Genomic DNA, 23,408 nt, shown 5'->3' with positions numbered 1-23,408 from the left:
GAGAGGCGGGGAAAAAGTTAAAAAACTGTTAAATGGACCACAATTAATGTGATCTTATCCCTAGACCACTTGAATTCATGATGAAGAGTAGAGTGGCAATTGACGGGCGAAGGTGACTCATTAAGTGCCTCCTCCAGAACTATCATTTCATATTCTAATAATACAACACATCAACAGCCGGTCCTTCGCCAATTCTGTGACTTCTTGGAACATCAATGGGACCTTTGCTACATAAGACTGTGAGGGGAGGGTCTTAGGACGAACACTTCTATCTCTCTCTCTCTCTCTCTATATATATATATATATATATATATATATATATATATATATATATTCTTTTAAAGAAGTGAGAAGGAGACGGGAGAATTAGAGCCCACAACTTTTACGTTCTGGGGTCTTAACTTTAATCACTAAATCAATGGCTTGGGTTTGGCCGGGTCTTGGGTTTGACATGCCTAGTTGAGGACCAAGTTCCTATGTAGGAAATGTCTTAAAATTTGACTACTTTAACACCATGGAAGTATGGAACACAAACTAGGAAGTACTTCTAAGTTTTTTTAGGGCATACTGCTAATAATATCAACTTAAGTAGAGAAAAATAAAAAAAAAATGAGCTTGACTAGCAATTAATATCTCTATTTGTCATTGTACTCCTATTTATCTACACAAAACGGGAACAAAAGTCATAAATGCTAAAGCATTTTCATAATTACTTGATATTCAGTAGCGATTTTTCTAACGCAGGAAACAAATCAGAAAGCGTCTATATATATATTTTAAAAAAATTGTGCATGGGATTCCTGATTTTGATCCAAAGAGAAAGAAAAATAGTCACAATATCAATAATTAGTGATGTAATGGTTAATTTTGGAAGTTGGTGTGGTAGTACGAAATGATTGATCGATCATGTTCATGTCCATGTGAAGTGTCAAAATGTTGAATCAAAGGTGAGCAACAACCACAATTGCCGAAAGTATCCGCAATAACGAGACGGTTGATAGTTACGGAGATTATTCGGGAAGCTCTCATTCGATTCTCTCTTCTTTTTTTTCTTTTTTTTTTTTTTTGAAATTTTCAGAATAATAATTAAACGGGCTGAGGTAACAACTTTTATACATTAATCCCATGACCCATTAATCCAATTGCACCACATGAATTTTTGAGGAGTACCCACTCTTTTTTTTTTTTGGTTAATGGTTCTTATACCATCCTATATTCAATTCTTTGCTGTTATATGCCGGACCTCAGTTTTTTGGTTTAAATATGATACAGTAGTGGTTGAGGTCCTTGATGTGGTCGTATTCCTTAGCATAGAAACTAGAGAAGGAGAAGAGGCCACGAATAGAAGGAACCAAAGTTCAAAAAGAGAGATCACTTTCTTCTTCCACACACAGGGACATGGGTAGTGACCCATGAGAAAGAATATTTTTGATATGTTTATTTACTACTTTGCTGAGTTCTTTGGGTAAAAATCAGCACCATTTCTCCCTCTCATATCAATCCTAGAGCGCGTAAGAAAGCTCCCCCAATAGAATAGTTAGTAGTATAAAAGACTGAAATTTGCAGATTGTCTAATTTCTGATTGTGAGTGCAAGAAGTTATCTTATCTTACAAGGTGGAAGCATGGCTAGTTTTCAAAGAAAACTTGCTACGTTGTTTGTGGACATATTTTTCAATCATATTTTTACCTCACATATATCAAATCGATACAGTAATTTTTCTATAAAAAGCCCAGAAAAATGCAATTCAAACAAGGAATAAGTTTCGTGGTTATCCAATTTTAGCTTATTTTCAAACTTTTTTTAGTGAATTGGTTAATCATTGACTTCTGGTAAATTGCTTGACGTCTACTCAAGATTGCAGATATCTGATTACACGAACAGTCCAAGAAAATATTCTCTGCAATAGTAGTGTGGCTCGAATATCAAATCATAAGTAAAACTTCAGACCAGCAAATTTTTGTTATATTCATCATATATTTATCTTAAACTAACAATAAAAACATGAATACAAAAAAAAAAAAAAAAAAAATTTCAAAAACGCATTTCTTGATTTGAACGTAGTAGTTAATACTTAATAGCAGGAATGAGCAATCTCTTTTGCTCTATCATTTCCCTTCATTCATATCCCCTTGCCATAGGTTTTCCTTTAATGCATTCCACCTTGCAGATGAAATCCCGACTCAATTGGCGGCTATAAAATACTAATATAAATGGCTGTAGATGATCACTCCTGCCTTTGATACAAAAACACGCATTGCCACGGAGCGTTTGTCTGAAAATAGAAAGAGTTTTGGGAAAAAAAGATTCTTTGGGACCTCACCTCCCATCTAACACCAATTTCTCTACTGCTCAATCATTGCGACTAGGCAGGTAATGAGTGTAGAAAAGTCTGAAATATTTAAAGCGACAAAACATGACATTCTTTCGAATTTTAACCGTCTTGCTTGCTTGCCTGCTTCGCTCTCTTTTTCTTTTCTTCTTCTCCTTGCAATCATTACAGTCGAGAATTCTTCCAGACAATCCTTGATGAAGGCATTTTACTTTCCTGCTAATATCATGATCGGAATGCCCAAATTGTGCATGGTCTAAAAGGAGAAGAATGACATTTTGAAATGGCCTTAGTGGAGGGGATGCCAAATAATAAGTGAACTGAAGAAAACCTTTCACTTGGTTTCTTGAGAAATCTTTTTCATACTGCCCTTGATACGCATACGCTACATGAATGACAGACAATAATGTGTAAAATTCTTTCACCGGATTGAGATGTTAATGGAGCTGCAAGTAGCCTGTAGCTATTTGCGCAAGTAATTTCTTGGTAGGGCTTAAGAGAGAGCGTGAGATTCTTTTTCCGCTTGTTCTTGGATGTGCAATTTTTTGGCCATGACTTTGTATGGACATGACAAATGAACCCATCCCTTCTACCTCACAAGTGGTCCTTTTCCATTTAATACAATGGTTCCCTATTCTTATCTTGCACTCTCTTTTACTTTCTTCTCTTATCCTGCCCACCTATTTTCTTTCCTTCTCTCCAACTCCCAAAAGAACCTCAGCTGAACAAAAGCATCAAGAGGCATCCCCACCTGCATAAAACTTCCCTACTGAACTTGAAAAACTAGTAAGAAGGCACAAAAGTATTATTCAGGATCTTCAAGCAAGAGGGATAATGTCTGCTTCTTCTTCTTCTGTAGTATGGAGCAGAGAAGAAGACATAGCTTTTGAGAGCGCCATTGCCATGCACTGGACTGGGGACTCTAAGGAACAGTGGGACAAGATTGCTTCTATGGTTCCTAATAAAAGCATTGATGAGTTGAAGCAACACTATAAAACACTTGTTGAAGATGTTGAAGCAATTGAAGGTGGACTTGTGCCACTTCCCAATTACAGTGGGGAAGAAGCTTCTTCGTCGACTAAGGACCATCAAAGCTTCTCTGCCATTACAGCTACCGACAGGCGTTCTAATTTTGGTTATAGGAGTGCATTTCCAGGATTAGGTCATGATTCTAGTGGTCAGGGAGGAGGAAAAGGAGGATCCAGGTCAGAGCAAGAGCGCCGGAAAGGGATTCCTTGGACCGAAGAAGAGCATAGGTATCATCATATACATATATATCCATCTAGTCTCATTCCCAAATTCTTGGATTGCAGCCTGGATGTCTGAAATATGGACTAAGGCCTACTCTCTTTGTATTTTTTTTTTATCTCAGGTTATTTTTGCTTGGTCTAGACAAGTTTGGGAAAGGGGATTGGAGAAGCATTTCCAGAAACTTTGTCATATCCAGAACCCCAACACAGGTTGCAAGCCATGCTCAGAAATACTTCATTCGTTTGAATTCTATGAGTAGAGATAGAAGGAGATCCAGTATCCATGATATTACCAGCGTGAACAATGGAGATGTTTCTAGTCATCAGGCACCCATAACAGGCCAACAAACCAACACAACCCCATCAGCTACTGTTGCTGCTGCTCTGGGACCAGCAATGAAGCACAGGGGACAACAAACTATGCATGGATTGGGGGTATACGGCGCACCGGTAGGTCATCCGGTTGTTGCTGCTGCTGCTGCTCCTGGTCACATGGCATCTGCAGTTGGCACACCTGTATTGCTTCCTCATGGGCATCATCCCCCTTATGTTGTGCCCCTTGCATATCCAATGGCACCACCTCAGCCAATGCACCAATAACACAGTTCCTCGCATATTTGGTTTATGACTTCATTGATACGAGGAGATAAATTCTACATCACTTTTTTAACGGACGGTGGAAATGGTGGCTTTGACGACCCATAATTGTACGAGTTGGGCACAAGAAGATTCTGTTCAGCAAACTAATACCCGCATCATATTCCTCGTATGTGTTGTACATATAGGACTCGGAAAAACATTTATGTATCTGTTTGGATTGCCCTTTTTTTTTCACAAACTATTTTTGTTTGTGGAGTCTATGCTGACTCCATAAACAACTGTAAAAACAACTCCAAAAACACACTCAATTACACTAATAAAAATAAAATAAGCCCTCATCCTCTCCCTTCTTCCAAACACCACCACCACCACCACCTACCGCTAGCAGCCACCATCCCCCCTCCCCTCTATACCCTCCTCCCTCTACCCCACCTCGCCCAACCCCTCGAAAACACCTTATCCATATGGATGTTCTTTGTTTTAGTAATCTTCATTAAAGATTCTATAAACTCCAATCATTCTACATTCCAGATCTTAAGATTGGTGCAATGTACTATAATCCTACAACATAGAAGACAAAAGCAACTTCCAAACCAGAGACGGAAGTAGCAGGAAAGAGTGTAGCTCTTCTACTTTCTCCAGTGATTGCCCGGGGAATTGGGGGATATTAACAAACAGAAATGAAGAGCGAATAAACATGTAATAATCTCTCCCTCTTTCTCTGAAGACAGACGATGCCTACCCCCAGAAGAGCCTCAATCTAAGTCGCATTTAAAATGGTCAATCTCAGAGCTTTCTTCCGTCCGGGGCGACATTTTCCTTGATGCCGAAGTACATCATGTTCACAAAGGAAGCCAAAACCTATTCAGAATCTATAAAACGATATCTAGCAGAATTCCCACAACTTTGTTGGATGGAAGTTAATTTACAACAAAAGCAAGGCATGTGCTTAATGAAGGACAACGTTCAAAAAGGAAATTCATTCCAAATATAATCCTATTAATAAGAAAATTTAATGCAATAAGGTTTTGTTCCTAATACAAAATCTCGATCTGGGCATTCCATACGCTCAACAATGTTAAGTGGCATTCATGACATCGTATTAACTTTTTTTATGACAACGGTCGTAATGGAAAGCAAACAAACCTAATTTCATTCCAAATCAAAGTCTATTCCAAATTCATATTCTGAATTACATAAAATACCTCGATGATGTTGTTATAATGGCATCCTTGTTTTGCAGTATTAACATGATTAATTATTCGATGACAAAAATAGTATTGGAAAGAAAAAAAAATGAAACGCTATACATATATACACACAGAGCAGCGTAGTCAAGACATTTGTTGAGGGGGGTGTAATAATAAAAAAAAAATTCTATGATCCTTATGGGAAATTATTCCCTTAATATCTGTCTCTTAGTGATAATAGCGGTTCAAATTTTAAATGATTAAAGTTGATGTAGTCTAAGGACCCGAAACCATTTTCCAGTGGTGCAACCAACATTAAAATTTACCCAACTCAGAAACGCAAACAAAGTAATATCACTACTATTAGCTAAAGTGAACATTCCACGGTAACACCATTAACGCAGCACAACTTTCTTTTTCTTAAGATAACTTGCAACTTCAAAACAACAAAAAAGTCTCCTAGTTGTGGTTAAATACCTAATATATAAACATAGAATATGTTTGACTCATTTGTAAGCAACACTCAGCATTAAGAGGCAACACTTCGCACTTAATCAATTTTCATCCGCCGGCGACACATCATACAGCACTTGGGGCTCAAGCTTCATCAGTTATGTCGTCTACGTCTAGCATCCCTGAATCAAAAGCAAGTTAGATACCCAACCAAGGTCACGCTGCAAGCCATTAATTCCAGGAGTTCGAAACAGCTAGATTAGAATAACATGGAAAATGTTGTTGGAAGTTAAAAAGAAGAAGAAGGAGAAAGAAGCGCAACAACAATGAATCAGTAAGCATAGAACATCTATTACGGCCGTCTAGTAAGGAGCCGCTTGGTTCATGTCTAGGAACAGAAGTGGAATCCAAATCAAATTACCTATGGAATCATTGCAATAACAATTGTTTTGGTTACCACATTTTCCGGAGTGGGAATCAAACTAGATTTCCTTTTTTTTTAACAATTTGTTTTCCCTTTCCTAGGAGTGTAAATGAGTCTAATCAACTCGAACACCCAAGTATTCAAGCTTGTTTGATTATTTTAATGAATTTGAAATTTTGTTCAAACTTGGTTTTTTTGTTTGCCGAACCAAGTTTGAATAAGCTTTTTGTCGAGTTTGAATATTATCAAACACAAAATGCTGTTCAAACTTGACTCGACTAATTGGCGAACTAAGCTCAATCAAGCTCTTATCAAGCTGAGCTTGATTCAAATATCGAGTAGTTTAGTTCATCTTTTAGCCCTGCCCTTCCCTCCTTGCGTGGTTATTAAGATACTGTTGCCTATCACCTCTAAGGGTAGCACTAAACCACATATGCACCTCTAAGGGTAGCACATCAAATGACACACATTGCCATAAGAAGCATAACAATGCCAAGCAACACTCTAAAAAGGTAAACAAAATAGTACAAGTTAAGGGCACTAGTCCAGATTTTTCTGGTTTTCTCATATGCATGAAAAAATACCTTATTTTATCAATCATCTCCAGCTGCGCTGGTTTGACAAGCCAACAACCTGATCGGTAGAAAATCACCTTTTTACCTCCATAAATCGGTGGTTGCAATACTCGACCTTCTCCTCCCACCTTACAAGTTCAAACTCCAGGTTCGTCTGTTTTGCGGTCAAATCCACAAGTTCGAAGGTTTTATCTACAGCGGTAGGGTCCTCCACCTTATCAAGCTGCCGTTCCAATTTCTTTTGCACTGCAAAGAAAAATGTGGAGATTGTCGCGCCCCATTTTTCGCGATGAAAATAAGTATTTACAAAAGATGAGATTTTTATTTAAAAATAAGTGAAAAATGACCTAGAGTGAAACTTTACAAAATACGACAGTTTGGACCTAAAATTTAGTCTAAAAGGATTTTTAAGAAATATAAGAGTCGCCACTTGATATTGAGTTTGGGTGTACCAAGTCACCCCAAAAAAATGTTTTTTCTAACAAAATTAAAATAAAAAGTAAATAAAATAAAATAAAACCCTTTTCGATAAGAAAGAATGAGTTTGGGAATCACGATTGAAAAAGGAAAGGCAAATGTTCAATCGACTCAAATCTAAGGCACCCTTTCAATCTATTCTAAACTAGTTGTGTGGTTTAATTAAAATTTCTCTAATCTAACCCTTAAATTTATTACGTTTGGATATTTCTTATATGGATGCAAAGCTAAATTCAAAGAAAATGTCGAAAGGAACAAATATCCATTCAAGATTTAATTGATATCAATCGTATTAATTGCGAAAGCCAAAATAATCCCTTGAAAGGGTCATGAGTATGCAAAAATGAAATTCAAAAGAAAAGAAAATTAAATTATATATAGATATAAGTGATCAAGGAAGAATGGATACAATATAATGGTTATGGGAGACAAAAACTCGTGACATAATTTTCTTATACAAAGATTAACCGGGTATTTAAACTAAAAGGTTATAATCACTCATTTCCCATATTTAAAGAGTAAGTCTCCTAATCTAAACAAGCAAATGAACTAACTTATTTTGCGATTTCTTAAATGAGATGTAATCCTAAATGATATGATTAACACATATAGAGGGTAGAGGATAATATAATAGAAAATATCATGCAAATGAGAAAAGATTCTAAAATAAAAATTATACGTGAAAACGTAATGAATGTCACACACAAGATGAATCTAACGCATGAACGATCTAAGGGTCTAGCGTTGGATTAACCCATTTCTAAAATTCCTTACTAACGTTGGACTAGCAAGTAAGCGAAGGAAAAAATCACAACTAGCATTAAACTAGTGTGGTGATGTCATGTATTAATAATAAATAGTAAAACAAATAAGGCATAAATTAAAACAAATAAACACATAAGAGCATGTAGCACGTAACACATAAACATAATATTTAGATGCAAAAATCCTAAGAAAAGCGGATAAAGCACATAACACTTAAGCCATGCAAATACACAAAACCTATCTATTACAGTGGAGAGTCTAACTACAATCTAAAATGGAGAAATATAATAAAATAAACCTATCTATCCTATCTATTACAATAGGGGACCTAAGTACAATCTAAAATGGAAAAATATAATAAAATAAATCTATCTATCTTACGTATTACATTTATCTATCTAGTTATAATTTCTCAAAAATATTACCTATCTATAATATCTTGAGATATTTAAATACCTCCCAAATAATTATAAAAATTAACTAAACAAATATAAGAAAATTTGAATGAACGTTTGAATCAAATAAATAACAAAGCATATAAAAATATATAAACACATAAGAACACATAGGAGCACATAAGAGCACGCAATTGGCATTGAAATGATAATAGGGGTACCTCCCTTTTGAAGTGGTAACTAAATGAAGTCAAATTGCCCTATTTTATACTTAAAATGAACAAAAGAATTATGGCACCAATTTAATTGAAAATAATAATAATACTAAAAGTACTAAATTCACATTAATACATCAAACATAAAAAAATTTAAGAACTTCTAAAAATTACAATCTGAACACATTCAAAAGTAACATAATTAGCTATTGATGAAAAGATATAATAGAGAGAGTCAAAATTCATTAGGGACTAAATTGCAAAAACAAAAAATTTTGGGGTTAAAAATATAATTTTTCAAAAGTTTAAGGGTCAAAATTTTAATTAAGATAAAGTTTAGAGACAAAAATACAATTAAATGAAGGGCCTAAGTGAAGGAAATTTAAAATTTTTTGGGCCACAGTAAAACTACTCCAAATATCAGGAGCTAAAGTGAAAAATTCATTTTTTGATTTTTGTAAGAAAAAGGGCATTGGGCCATTTATTTTTATTTGCTTGGACCGAAGTCATCCAGCCCGAAAGAAAAATGTGGGCTATCTTCATGAAACTAAAAACAAGTCCAAGTGGAGAATTATCTCAAGAGCCCGGACGACAAGCCCCAAAAATCAACTTCTAGCCCAATTGAAAATTAAGAAACAACCCCAACAAAAAAAAATGAAACAGCCCAAGTCTTCTTCTTTCTTTTTTTCTTGCTTTTCTCTTTTTTCCTTTCTTTTCTCTTTCCTTCTCTTCTTCTTCTTCTTTTTTCTTCTTCTTCCACTCCGGTAGGGCTGAAGCCTCAGCCAGGCAAATTTTTCGGTCACAAAATTTCATCAAAATACACCCCACTCGATTTTTCGTGTAGAATCCGTTTTTGAACTTAGTTTTTACAAAAAAATGAATCAAAAGTGGTTGAAATGCAAAAAAAAATAGCCCAATTTTTATTTTTTAAAATCACTATAACCTTCACAAAAAATCATAAAATTTATAGCAATACACTCCTTATGATTTTTACAATATAACTTTGAGTTGAAATCAATAAAAAGCAACAACAATATGACAAAATTAAAGCAAAACAGTCCAAAATAAAAAAAAAAAAATCCTTCAATGCTTTTTAGGCTCAAAAAACTCCAAAAACTTTGGATAACCAAACATTTTCGGACCTATACTAGCCTTTTGAGGAAATTGTCTCTACTTTTAAGTACTCGTATCTGTTTCATTCGCTTCATTTAATATAGCATTCCCCTTAGGGACTGGAAAATCTGATGCAGCGGTCCAGTGATTGATGACAAAAAACTCTGTGCAGTGAATGGAGAACTTATGTATGCCACAAACACAAGAATTAGATGCACTAGTCAATTTGTTTAACACGACATGTTTTTATCATTGGAAAAAAGATATAGATGCATAAATCAAAATTTATAACAGGAATATCTTGTTGATTACTTATTTATTTATTTAACATTTTTTTTGGGTGAAAAATGGTAAAGAATGTTGCACTTAGTATTAATATGTTTTCAATAGTTTTTTTTTTTTTTTTTTTTTGCATATGTCTATATTGTAACTGTGCTTGTACAAGATCAATCCATATTTGGCACTAGCTAAAAGAGGAGTTCAAGCATTAATATATAGAAATGAAAAATTAAATACCAAAAGTTTATAAATACAAGATAGAATAATAATTCTTAATGTCTGCATTCACATGGCAAATTATGTGTGATTTAAGCATAACGCATATCAATTAGGTACCAATTAGAAGAACCTATATATGATTCAATTATAGATCTGCCAAAATTGCTGGTCTTACAAAGTGGGTGGATCAGCCGCAATGGCTTGCTCTTTCATGAATCACGACCATTCAATCTCTGCTTCATTTCTGTTATCTTCGACAACCTCAAGCAAATTTATCACATTAATTAACTGCATTTCGGTAAAACGTTTGAAGACAAAATGTTGGACTTTTGAACAATTAAATCCTCTTCAGCCTCCACCCAATTAGATTCTTTGTTCTGATGGAGAAAGCTCAAAGAGGCTTCCATGGAAGTTGAGATGAACCACCCAATTAAATGAAAGGAACTTACCGAGGGGACAAGCTGGTGACTAGGATATGAATATGTTTCAAGTCCAAATCACGAATTGACAAAAATAAGAAAGCGAGTGTTCTGTATATTACATATGTGAAGTATATAAACTTCCGTATAGGGCCGGAGCTAGGGCTGCAAACGAGCCGAATCGAATCGAGTTTTGGCCTAATCGAATCGAGTCTCGACATAATTTCATTGAATTCGAACTTGAGCTCGAGCTCGACGAGCTGACAATTTCAAGCTCGAGCTCGAAAAAATAAAAAATAATATATTTTTTCTTAATAAATAATAAAATTTTAAGGATATATCTGTAATTTTACTATTAAAATTAAAAAAATATAAAAAATATATATACTTAAAATAAAAAAAAAATATATATATATATACTTAAAATAAAAAAACAATATATATATACTTAAAATAAAAAAAACAATATATATATATATATATATATATACTCGAACTCGCGAGCCGGAGCTTAATATTTTGATCTCAAGTTCGAGCTCGAGTCGAATTTGACTCGAGCGGCTCGATTCGTTTGCAGCCCTAACTGGAGCTGAACCAAGTAGTTCGGCTCGAGTTTGCGAGCTACTTGGTCAGTAGCTCGAGCTCAAAGTCGGTTGGCCAAGCTCGATCTCGAGCTCGAACTGCTCGTTAGAGCTATTGAGTCGAGCTCGATTTTGGAAATATAATATTCGAGAGTTCGACGAGCTCTATCGAGCTTTTTATAATATATATTTTTATTTTTATTATTGTGAAATGTCAATAATATCCTTTATTTAAAATTATATATAAAATATTAATTTTTATTACTTGAGGTTGATTAGACTTGATTGAGCTCGAATAAGCTCGATTGACCTTGATTTGAATTAATTACATTTAATTAAACTCGAATTCGAGTTCGAACTCCAGTTCCATAAATTGATGTCGAGCTCGAGTTCGAGCTCGAATTTTAAAAGCTTAACGAGCTCGATCTTAGTTATTTTGCCTCGACTCGACTCGACTCGACAACACCCCTATTTCCGTATCAAAAGGGTTTAAACTTCGCTCGACGGAGTAAATACGCAAATGATGCAACTTTAACCTTTCTCGTTGACTAGAAAGGATGACTTACCCTCCTATTCTATTGTACATTTGTACGATGATTCCCAGCTACACCAGTCTAATCAAAGCCCTGCCAAACTCTTGAAGAAAATCAATGCAAAGTGGCTTGACTTCCAATCTGCACAACTGCAACACGTAATTCCACAACCACAAGAAGTCAAGAAGCCATGACTTACGACTTACGAGAGACCACTCATACTGTCTATATATTCGTCTACTTTTTGCCATGTTTGTCCGCAAGATGTTTGCATGCATATACTTGCAAAATTACACTTCTCCAATGGGTCTATTCTTTAATGCTATCTTAATTTCTGTTTTAGCTCTGTCATTACCATTTTTATCATCCTCGAAAAGAACTAATAGTTTGAGTACAGGATCATCACTTTCTTCTCAAGATGTTCTGATTTCAAAGCCGCATGGAAATTTCACCGCGGGATTTTTCAGAGTTGGCGAGAATGCGTATTGCTTTAGCATATGGTTTACTGAGCTATATGATCATAGAAATTACATCATTGTCTGGATGGCCAATAGGGACCGACCGGTTAATGGAAAACATTCCAGGCTTTTCCTGCTCAAATCTGGCAATCTTGTGCTGGCAGATGCAGGACAGTTTACTGTTTGGACGAGTAGCACGCAATCGAACTCTTTTCTTCAGTTGCAACTCCATGACAATGGCAACCTTGTGCTGAGCAATATAGATGGCGGAAATCTTTGGCAAAGCTTTGACTGCCCAACAAACACGCTTCTTCCAGGGCAGTCGCTCACCCAAAACTCTGTTCTCATATCTTCCAGAAGCCTGACGAATTATTCTTCTGGATTCTACAAGTTATACTTTGATGATGATAACGTGTGTTTGGATTGTAAGTTATTTGCCCAAATATATTTGCTTACATCACCATTACAATTTTCAATACACCTTTTTATCTCACATACATCACATCACAAAAAGTGCTACAGTAAAAATATCTCAAATAACTTACAATCCAAACACACTACGTCCTTAGTCTATTGTACGATGGTCCTCAAAGAGCAAGTATTTCATGGCCTGACCCATGGAAACGGAGTTGGGACAACGGGAGGTCCACTTATAACAACAGTAAGGTTGCCGCTCTTGATTCATGGGGGAGATTCCAGTCATCAGATCAGTTTGACTTTATTACTGTTGATTATGGTCCAGGCATACAGAGAAGATTGACCATAGATTTCGATGGCAATCTTCGGGTCTACAGTCTTGATATGGCAAGTCGGAATTGGAAAGTTACGTGGCACCTCACTGCAACCATGCAAAGTTCATGGGATATGTGGGGAAAATAGTTTGTGCACTTACGCCCATGAGACCGGAAGAAAATGCACTTGTGTACCTGGATACAAGATCAAAAGCCAGAAAGATTGGGCTTATGGATGCGAACCAGATTTCCAACTGCCATGCAATGACAGTAATGCATCAGGTTTTCTTCTTCTCCAAAATGTTGAATTTTATGACTATGATATTGGTTTCTTTAGTAACTCCACTCTTGATAATTGTCAAAATTTATGCCTCAACTATTGCAGTTGCAAAGGCTTTCAATTCAAATTTGATAAAGATAATGGCTACTATAATTGTTTTCCTAAGGCCAATTTGTTCAATGGGTATCGTTCAATTGGTTTTGATTCTCCATTTTATGTAAGATTGCCCCCATCCATTTTAACCTCATTTGATCAAAATCCTCTTCAACAAACCAACTTAAAGTGCACAGCCGATGTTGTTTCACTCAATCGAGCATATCAGAAAAAAGGTCAATATGGGTGGGTGAAGTCATTCTTATGGTGCACTTTGGCAGTTGGGGCTTTTGAGATCATATGTTTCTTCACTCACTTGTTCAAAACCCGACGAGGATCTAGTGCAAGAATACAGGGTTACACTCAGGTTGCAACAGGATTCAGGAAATTCACTTTTGCTGAGTTGAAAAAGGCATCAAGAAACTTCAGCGTAGAAATAGGACGAGGAGGGGGAGGCATTGTGTATAAAGGCGTGTTGACAGATAATCGAGTTGCTGCCATAAAGTGTCTCAATGAAGCCAACCAGGGAGAAGCTGAATTTATTGCAGAGTTGAGTACTATTGGCAAGTTGAACCATATGAATTTGATTGAGATATGGGGATATTGTGTTGGAGGTAAGCACAGGCTATTGGTTTATGAGTACATGGAGCATGGTTCTCTAGCAAAAAAATTGCATTCTGGCAGACTTGATTGGAAAAAGAGGTATGATATTGCTCTTGGTATAGCCAAAGGACTTTCTTACTTGCATGAAGAGTGCTTAGAGTGGGTTTTGCACTGTGATGTAAAGCCTCAGAACATACTCCTAGATTCGAATTACCAGCTGAAGGTGGCGGATTTTGGCCTGTCCAAACTATTGAATAGAGGTGGGACAAATAAATCAACGTTTTCCAGGATAAGGGGAACTAGAGGCTACATGGCCCCTGAATGGGTTTTCAATCTTCCCAAAACCTCCAAAGTTGATGTTTATAGCTATGGAATTGTTGTGCTGGAATTATTAACCGGAAGAAGCCCAGTTGAAGGCCGTTCTATGGAGGAAAGCACCAGTGCAATGGAGCCAAGGAGACTAGTTACGTGGGTGAAGGAGAAAATGCACGAAGCTAATGGAAGAGCATCACAGACAGCAATTGCAAAAATTGTAGACCCTGCCGTAAGTGCTGAATTTGATGTGGCAAGGGTGGAAATTCTTGTTCAAGTTGCTCTCCAATGCGTAGAGGAAGACAAAGATGCAAGACCAACAATGAGCCAAGTGGTGGACACGTTGCTCCATCAAGAAAGTGATGAATGTTAGAACACATTTCACATACTTTTCAATGAGTTGTGATCATCTTAAATTGCTGACTAATATGTGTGTTAAAATTAGATATTTTATGTTCATATAATTTATATGTTTCCACCTTACTGTTGTGAACAAAATATTAAAAGTAAGAAATATTTGTCTTTCTGAATTTAAGGCAAATAGTAATTTACTTTAAATTACAAAGTAATCCTCTTATTGTTGAATAATAGAAAGAATTATGGCTTTGATCTCAAATGTTTAGGGCGTGAGCAGTTTTAGTTCATGAAGTTTAGATGAAAATAAATGTGGTCCCAAGTATTTCAACTTTTAAGCACAATTAATCCCATTGACTGATCTTTGTTAATTGCTATTCAAGTCTGGTCACGCACCGTCACGCGCTAACAACTAATTTTTTGAAAAAATTAATAAAATATATGGAAAAATGTTTGTTAGCCACAATCTTTTAATAAAATAGGACTAATTACCCACGCAATCACGTTAGTAATGGGTCTTTAGCTCATAATAGAAGAGCACTAATTACTCCAGTGTCGATCACGTTACATGGGTGAAAGATAAGATGCTTGAAACTAATGGAAGAACATCACCAACAGTGATTGCAAAAATTGCAAACCTTGCCATGAACAAATATTGAATTTCTAGTTCGAGTTACTCTCCAACTCATAGGGGAAGACCTAGATGCAGGACCAATGATGAGCTACGTAGTTGACAAGTTACTCCATCAAGAAAGTGAGGAATGTTAGAATGCATTTCATATGCTCTTCAATCAGTTGCAATCATCTTGAATTACAGCTAGTATGTGTGTTAAAGTCAGATATTTTCTATTTATGATTGTGGACGAAATATTTGTTATTCAATGATTTTAACGTAAATAGCAATTTCCTTAAAATACCGCATAATCCTCCTATTGTTCAATAATATCCCTATAAACTTTCCACCTTGTAGATTTATATAAGATGTAAAATGTTTAAGGAAATACCTCTACTTAACCCCTAGTGATATGAATAAAGATGCCTTTTAGAATGTGTTTGACTCTAAATATTTACAGAAACTAGGAAGACATGGGTATTTCTCCTCCTAAACATAGATAGGAAGTCAATTAGTGTAAGAAAGAAAGAAATAATTAATTCATAATTGTACTCTTCATTGTCTAAAGTTCTTTTGGTTCTTTTGGTTCTTTTTACCAAGCTATTTAGAGCATATATAACTGGTTATATTCTCCATTTACAAGAACAAAGGACAAAGAGTAGAATTTTTATTCTTTTTTATGGATCTGTCATCATTTTCCTTTTTAATCAATTTTTAATAGATCTATAAATAAATGCCAAACAAATATCATAACTTACTTGTCAAAGACCATATTATTTATAGTGGTTTAGAAATCATCATTACAAACTGTCAAAAAATTAAAATAAATTGTATATTATTAAATTAAGGCCAATTGAATAAATAAAGTTTTTAAGCTATAATAGGAAGTGGTCCCTTATTTTCTATTTTTAGAGTTAAATAGGAATCTGTTCTGTATTTGTGACTTATAGTCTTCAATTGATACAACTACATTATGTTCTATATTTTATAATACATGATAAAAGTTAATACAATAAATATTAGAAACATACATATAATTGTATTTTTTTTAGCACATTTCAATTTAATATCAACCACCTTACATGTGTATAAATAAGTATTTGTTATGTATTGTCTAAATTAGTAGATATTGTTGTCACACTTTATTGGTAGAAACTATGTGTTTCACTCCATAAAACACAAAACATCCAAATATCATCATCCATTTTGCAACTTATGCATGAGATGCTATACATTTGACAATAATAAATAAGATCTATTATACAACATATCAGAGTGTATAATAAATAAGAAACAATATATTTGTTAATGCATGTGTATTTTTTTCATATGTTTGTATGTTTGTTAAGATTAGTTGGGGCGAATTATGTAATAGGTACTGTTGATTGGTTGGGGTTTGTCAATTTGAAAAGCCTAAATCATGGTAAGGTTGGGGCTGGGGTTGAATTAGTGGCGGAGATAGGGGTGAAATTGGGTTGGCGTGGGCATTCGTTTGGGAATGAGGTAGGGACAGATTGAAATTTGACATGATCGATAGAAAATTGCCTTTTTACCTCCTTAAATTTGCAGTAGACAAGATCATAAACAAAAATGAAATAAAAGGGAACAAAAATTACACCGACTTAGAGAAGGTTCCGCTACGATCGTCAATTTACCTAGTTTTTGCTTTGCCGGTCCACATTTGGATTTTCTGGGAACTTTTTGGATTGTCTGAATGGAAAGCACAGGTCGGAAAAGGAGAGTGATGTCTTTTTCAATCTATCCAGAATGCATAGAAGTTTGGATTTAGTCATTTCTTTTGCCCTATAACTTTAACTAGGGTTTAGTAGCGATTTTGCTTTTCCTTTTTTTTGGTGTTTCGCCTTTGGGTAAAGTTACATGTCTGTTGTTGGATAACCAGTTTTGTGCTTGTCCAAAAAAAAAAAAATTGTTTACTGTTAAATATGATGATGTAGGGTTTTTTTTTTTTTGAAAAAATGCATCAGAGATTATCTGCATGTCCCAAAAAAAGTTGGAAAAAATTGTTTTTACACTTTACTTAAAAGTGCTTCTTATACAATAGTTAGGAATAGATACAAAAATAAATAAATAAATAAACAAAGAAGAAAAATCTAACAGAAACCAATATTTATCTTTTTATCATTTACAGATATTGCATTCTATGACACTGGTAACTCTAAAAGAAACAAGAAATAAAGAAGCAAACCATGCAAGGGAACAACACTAATGTTATAGTGGCTTATATCAGGTTTCAGGTTTCAATCACAGAGACTTGTAAACCAACGTTTTCCCAAGCCAAAAAACTATTTGTACTCGATGATTATAAGAAAGCAGCATTATATTCACAATCAGCTAGGCCCATGCACATATTGACCCCATTACCAGATTTGTAGAAGCCAAAGTACTCTTAGGATACATATACTTTGCTTGGAAATAATGTCGAATCAAATGGCCAACTCACTCAGAAAAAACTATGTCCACTTGGATGGCAGTGCATATACAAACTATTGGACATAGGTATTCATCACCTTGGATATATCGGTATTAACGTTCTTTTAGCATGGATTTCTTGAACGCAAAGAAGTGCCTTGAAAAAATTTTCATTAAGATCCACCTCTGTCAATGCATTTACCAACAAAAGCGATCAACCGATAAAAATCAAAATGATAAATTCAGAAAGTTGAGATATAGTTCAGAAGGCAGTTATTAGAACTAAAAAAATGAGGTTCAACTTATAGCACAGGGCTCTTAAATGGACAATTCATAGACACAAAGTGAGCATGACAACCTCTTTCAGTTGTTCAGCAATTTCCAAAACCTGATTAAGCCTTTCAGTGGTTCTATAAAATTATTAGTGCTAGCATTAGAAAGGAATAAAGCGTTTGCAGTTCGTCATGCAATAAATGAAAGATGATGATGTGCATTTTCTTCCTGTTTGTACTAGAAATTGGAATCAATTTAGTTAGCCTCTTGATACAAAGCTGCTAGAATGAAAAAATGTCAGTGTTATACAAAACATATCATTACTAAACTAAAAGTGTGAGTTGGAGTTGCTACAGTGCCATGGACCGGTTATCCGGTAATTATGGGTAACTTTGGTAGCTTTTGTATTTGTGCTTCAGGTGCGTGTTTGGTTTCTCCAACTAAGACAGTCCATCTTGTTTGTAATTGTTGTTGCTTCAACTCTACTGGTGAGTGGGCAGTGGGATGTGTGCAAATCGGTTTGCGGGAGCCGCACAAAGCTCTCTTGCCTAGGTAATCTTGTTAGCAAGCCATCTCAAAAGCAGCATATTGGATTTGTTTCTTTCTTCAATTGAAGGCTAGGGTTTAGCGGCTTTGCAATGTGAATTCTTCACTCTTTTGTCTCACTAATCTTCTGTGCAAGCCATCTCAAAAGCAACTTCTTTTTTCAATTGAAAGCTGCAGTTCCCTAATTTTGCAAGGTGAACTCTTCGCTTTATTTCTACCTTTTGGTGGTTTTGCAGGGTGAGCCCTTCACTCCATTTCCGCCTTGATCATATTTTCTTTGCTACAATGTTATTTTCTTGTCACGAGACACAATTTGCTTGTTCTGCTCTTCATGTTACTCCCTTTATAATTAAGGGTTGTATTTAACATAAATAATTGAGGTTACTCATTTTTGCTCAGTTATGATTGTAAGAAATATTGATAAAAGCTTAGTTTTGGTGCTTTTGCAGGCTTTTGCAAGGTGAACTCCTTGCTCTACTTTTGCTTGGATTGTATTTTGTCTGTTGTACTGTTGTTTTCTTGCTGCTTGTCAATTCCCTCTGGCTATTAAATTTGTTGGTTTGTAACTAGATTCTATGTGCATGGTTGATTATAAACTATTGGTGTTAAATTTCTTGACCTTACTTTAGAAAAGCAGCTGGATTTGTTTCCCTGAATTGGAGGATAAGCTTTTGTTCATAGCTGGTGCGAAGGTAGTAGTAAATGTAGCTCTTGAATTTGGTGCGAAGGTAGTAGTAAATGTAGCTGGTATAGTTAAGCACCCGATTGCTTCTTTTGCTTGAAGTCTACTTCAGTTGTAGCATAAAAACTACTTTCCACAATCCTGGAGCAAAAAGAAACATGTGACGAGATGCTTGTATTCCACGGGCATTACAACTAATTTATCCATCCAAAAGCAAGTAACAAGAAAAATATAGGCGGCTTTCTAGACATTTATTCAAACATAAAGTCTATTAGATTAGATGAGTCTATGACATGATCCAGAATAGAGCTTGTAACAAAAGCTAAAGAACATTAAGAAAACCTCTAATCAATAAACATCCATCATGAAATCTAATGACAATTACAAGTACATTGGCCAGGATACTAATCCATTCATACAAGAATTTTTCCATTTAGCTTTGAAGATACAAAATACATGCAACCTTTTCTGCCAACAAGAGAATAGAGTAAATAAAGCAAACAAAGCAGAAATCAGCTGCTACAAACTATGTGAAATTTTTTTATTAATAGGGGTGAAACTAGTTAATTGAAAGGGAGAAAAAGACTAAAGACAGCAAACATAGTATGCTTGCTTTATTCAAGATATGAGAACCTCAAGTTATTCAAGATATGCTTCCATTTTTCAATCATTACAGAAGAAAAAGGGGAAAAAAGAAAGGCCGAACTATCCTATTATGAGAGCATGTTTGCTTTATTCAAGATATGAGAACGTGAAGTTACATAATAGTTGTTTTTGATCATCTGGAGAACCTCAAGATCGCTAATTTGGAATGTGACGTAGTATGATGAATGAGTTTGAAAAGGTACCTGCATCTGATCATCTAGAGAGTTTAACATCAATGTAATTGGTTGCTGTTGTGGAATTTGCTAACTGCTGGCATCATTTGTATCTTAGATTGCTTTTCTATTGTTTGTAATTTCTGTTTGTCGTCATGGTTGCCATAAACTCATCGAACAAGAAGTCAGGAGGCTGGTTTTGCCTACTGTACTAGGCACTTGCAAAACCTCTTTCGGGATCTCAAGCATGACTGCATTTGAGAGATTAAACTTTCTGGACTGCACTTTCCATGATTTCCCGGGAAATTATATGTGCCAAAGACTATGGAAGAGAATCCATTGTACGCAACTTATCCAATCCACAGGAAAGCTTGGTGATCCCGTTAATTCGAGAGAGGCAAAAAATTGACTACGTGAATAATCTAACATCATTCTGGTAGGAGTTTAGTTTAAGCTTTGTTCTTATTTTGATTCAAAACATGCTAACTTGGAAGACAAGAGTGTTGTTTCTGAGGTACTTCAAGCAAAGCAAATTCAGGATATTGGAATTGTGGACCAAGATACTCCAGAGTATATGCATTTTCTCTTTTCCTCTAAATTTACTTAATGGTATACTTAGTAGCTAATATGCATTTACTAAGTGGTAGCTACTCAAATTACTAGACAATTTTTTAGAGTTGCAAGTTTGACATTTTTATTTATTTATTTTAGTGCACTAATAAATTGATTCTGCTTCAAGATGCATTGGACAGGGATCGTCGAGGTCTTATGAAGTCTGCTCATGGAGTATAGTTGTCAACTGAAAAAGGAGAAATGGTGACTCTGCCAATACACTGAAAGATGTAGTATCTTACCTAACCAAAAATGAAGAAAGCTGAAAGAACACCAATAAGAGCAATCACTTAACATATATAGACAACAAATCAAGCATCTGGTGCTTTGTTCATCATCAACGTTATTATCTACAGGCTATGACCAGTATTCCAAATTGTTCTACATTTCTGCTTCCCTAGCTAGAAGCCTACTTACTACCTTCCTGGTCATTTTACTCCTGACTATTTCACATGTACATTGATCACCTCAAATGGAGTATAGTACTTTTCTGGAAATTCTATGAATCCCAAGTACCACACAGAAGTTTGAACTGCTACAAAACAGTCAAGCCAAGCAATTCTGCATTGCTGCACCACCAATGTCCACCAACCATTATTGGCACTGATAGGCAGCATTTCTATGTGTTTATCCTAGGATTATATACTTGCTAATTATTTGCCGATGTGTGGAGCATGATTGGTGGAATGATGATGAAGTATCACTTGAAATTTGCTTTTTTACCCAAATTTTCATTGGAAGACTTCGTTGCTATATTGTGTATACTTAGTTTAGGAGTTTTAAGATGATTCTTTGATTCATCTGAATGCCTTTGTTGCATGTCCTTGTGTAGGGTTAATTTGATACTTAATTACTTGACTGCAGGAATTGATTAGTATTCAAGTTTGAACCTTAACCAAGTGGTTGATAAGATGACTAATCATGTACTTCCTCATCATAATTTTAGTTAGATTTGCTCAATAAACTTTGAACATAATCATTTGGATGAGTTTATAACCGTTGTTTTGCTAAATATTACATGCTTTGGTTAACTTTTGATTTAAGTTGATTTAAGTAGATCTTGGGCACTTTCGTGCACAGCGCGAGGGCCAAAAAAACTAGTAAAACTAAAAAAGAACCAGCAAAATTGACTCCAAATAAATAAACATAATTATTCGTGTAGCCATTATTCTAGGGTTAAAATAAAGGTGATTTTCTTCGTCTCTTCTTCTTGCTTTTCTTATTAACATAAACAAAGAAGCAAATACTATGCTTAACGCAAATAAGAAGCTTCCTTAACTTAACATGTAAAGAAATTGGCTAAATTGAACAATATTTCTTTTGCAAGTTTTAAATTATCCCCGATTTGTCTTACCAACACAAACTGAGCTGGGAATATACAGCATAATCATCTGTTGTACTTCACCAAGGTCCACAATGGAATGGCACAAAATCTTTAATTAGCAAAGCTTCTAAAATCAAGTTTCTATCTTTCCTCATCATCTTAATTCAACAAGATCTCCTTTTTCCTCTTGCAAAGAAAAACAAGCAAGGAAGCAAGCAATAAATCACTCGATTCAACAAAAGCAAAACCCCCCAAAAAGAAAAAAAGAAAGATCTAACTGGCCATGACACTTGAGAGAAAAAGTGTTGTGATTTTGAACACCGAGCTCAACAAGTCTAAGGAGATATATTCAGATTACACAGGGAAACTGAGCTGTAGTGAGTGAAAAAAAACAAAAGAATAAAAGAGTAGTAAGGGTTCGAAGTGGGGATGAAGAGAATCAAAACACTCAATTCAATCACAGAACAGAAAAGTCTGGCAATAGGATAGCATAGAGGGAAAGGAAATTAGAGTTCTAAAAAATGTATCAGAGTTTCTTTTGGTTGTTAAACAGTATAGAATTCTTTAAAAAACTACCCATTACACAACAAATACACACTTCCACACACCAATATATATATATATATATATATATATATATATATATATATATACAGAGAGAGAGAAAGAGAGAAGATCATCCTTTATTTTTAAACCATATGGAAAGTGTCAACTTTTCCATACTGATTCAAACCTCAGGAGACTGAGAAGGGCTAAGGGGACTGGCAATTCTTTTCCAAGAGGGGGGTGGGGGTGGGGGCTCTTCAATGGCAAGGGAAAAATATTTGTCCACACCGCAACTAAGACGGAAAAGCACAAAACATTCACTTGGCAATGATTCTAAAATGAAGTTTCTACCCATCCTCCTCAATTTGTCTCTCTTTGAGCCTCTTGTTTTGCTCCCTGCTGAGAAGAAAAAGTAAGGAAGCAAGCAACAAAATGCACAGTTCAACAAAAGCATAACCCCGAAAAGAGGAAAAAGAAAGATCACAATAATACTTGAGAGGGAATTCTGTAAATTTAAATATCAAGCACAACACGTCTATGTGGATATAAAGGCATACAAATTCACATCACACAGGAAACACTAGGAGGTAGCAAGAAGATACATACAAATATGAGAGATCGCTTGAGGTTCAAAATTTTAGTCAAATGCATGAGCCACTAGAGGCCAGTTACCAAATGTGCCACCTGGGCAGGAGGTGAGAGCATGGTGACAAAGCATTTTCTTTTACTTTTTGAGTTGCAAGAGTATCCAACGGCTATAGTGCAAACAACATGTTACACAACTGGATATAGTGAGAAATACAAAATGTTTGGATATCAGATTATTCGTACTTTAGTCAGTCGACCAGAAAAAGTTGTAAATTAGACACAACTAGGAAAAGAAAACTCCTGAAAAGGAACCCCAAGACAAATGA

The 23,408-nt window shown here is 35.2% G+C and overlaps 1 protein-coding gene and 1 pseudogene across 1 annotated transcript; both read left to right on the top strand.

Moving 5' to 3' along the window:
* The first annotated feature begins 2,906 nt into the window (after positions 1-2,906).
* LOC113742898 (transcription factor MYBS1) lies at positions 2,907-4,519 on the top strand. Its single transcript, XM_027270913.2, has 2 exons — positions 2,907-3,587; positions 3,704-4,519. The coding sequence occupies exons 1-2, from the start codon at positions 3,166-3,168 to the stop codon at positions 4,179-4,181; spliced, it is 900 nt and encodes a 299-aa protein (XP_027126714.1). The 5' UTR covers positions 2,907-3,165; the 3' UTR covers positions 4,182-4,519.
* A 7,603-nt stretch (positions 4,520-12,122) lies between these two features.
* On the top strand, positions 12,123-14,826 carry LOC113742511 (putative receptor protein kinase ZmPK1; annotated as a pseudogene).
* Positions 14,827-23,408: the final 8,582 nt, after the last annotated feature.

The sequence above is a fragment of the Coffea arabica genome, chromosome 4e (assembly GCF_036785885.1).
Source record: "Coffea arabica cultivar ET-39 chromosome 4e, Coffea Arabica ET-39 HiFi, whole genome shotgun sequence".
In the NCBI taxonomy this organism is placed as follows: Eukaryota; Viridiplantae; Streptophyta; class Magnoliopsida; order Gentianales; family Rubiaceae; genus Coffea; species Coffea arabica.
Note: the sequence above shows the minus strand (reverse complement) of the source record. Positions and strands in the feature narration are given on the sequence as shown.

Bases quoted from the DNA above. Each gene is read 5' to 3' on its own strand.
- LOC113742898 (XM_027270913.2), top strand. From the start codon at position 3,166: ATGTCTGCTTCTTCTTCTTCTGTAGTATGGAGCAGAGAAGAAGACATA. The intron at 3,588-3,703 runs GTATCATCATAT...TTTTTATCTCAG, and splicing joins TGGACCGAAGAAGAGCATAG to GTTATTTTTGCTTGGTCTAG.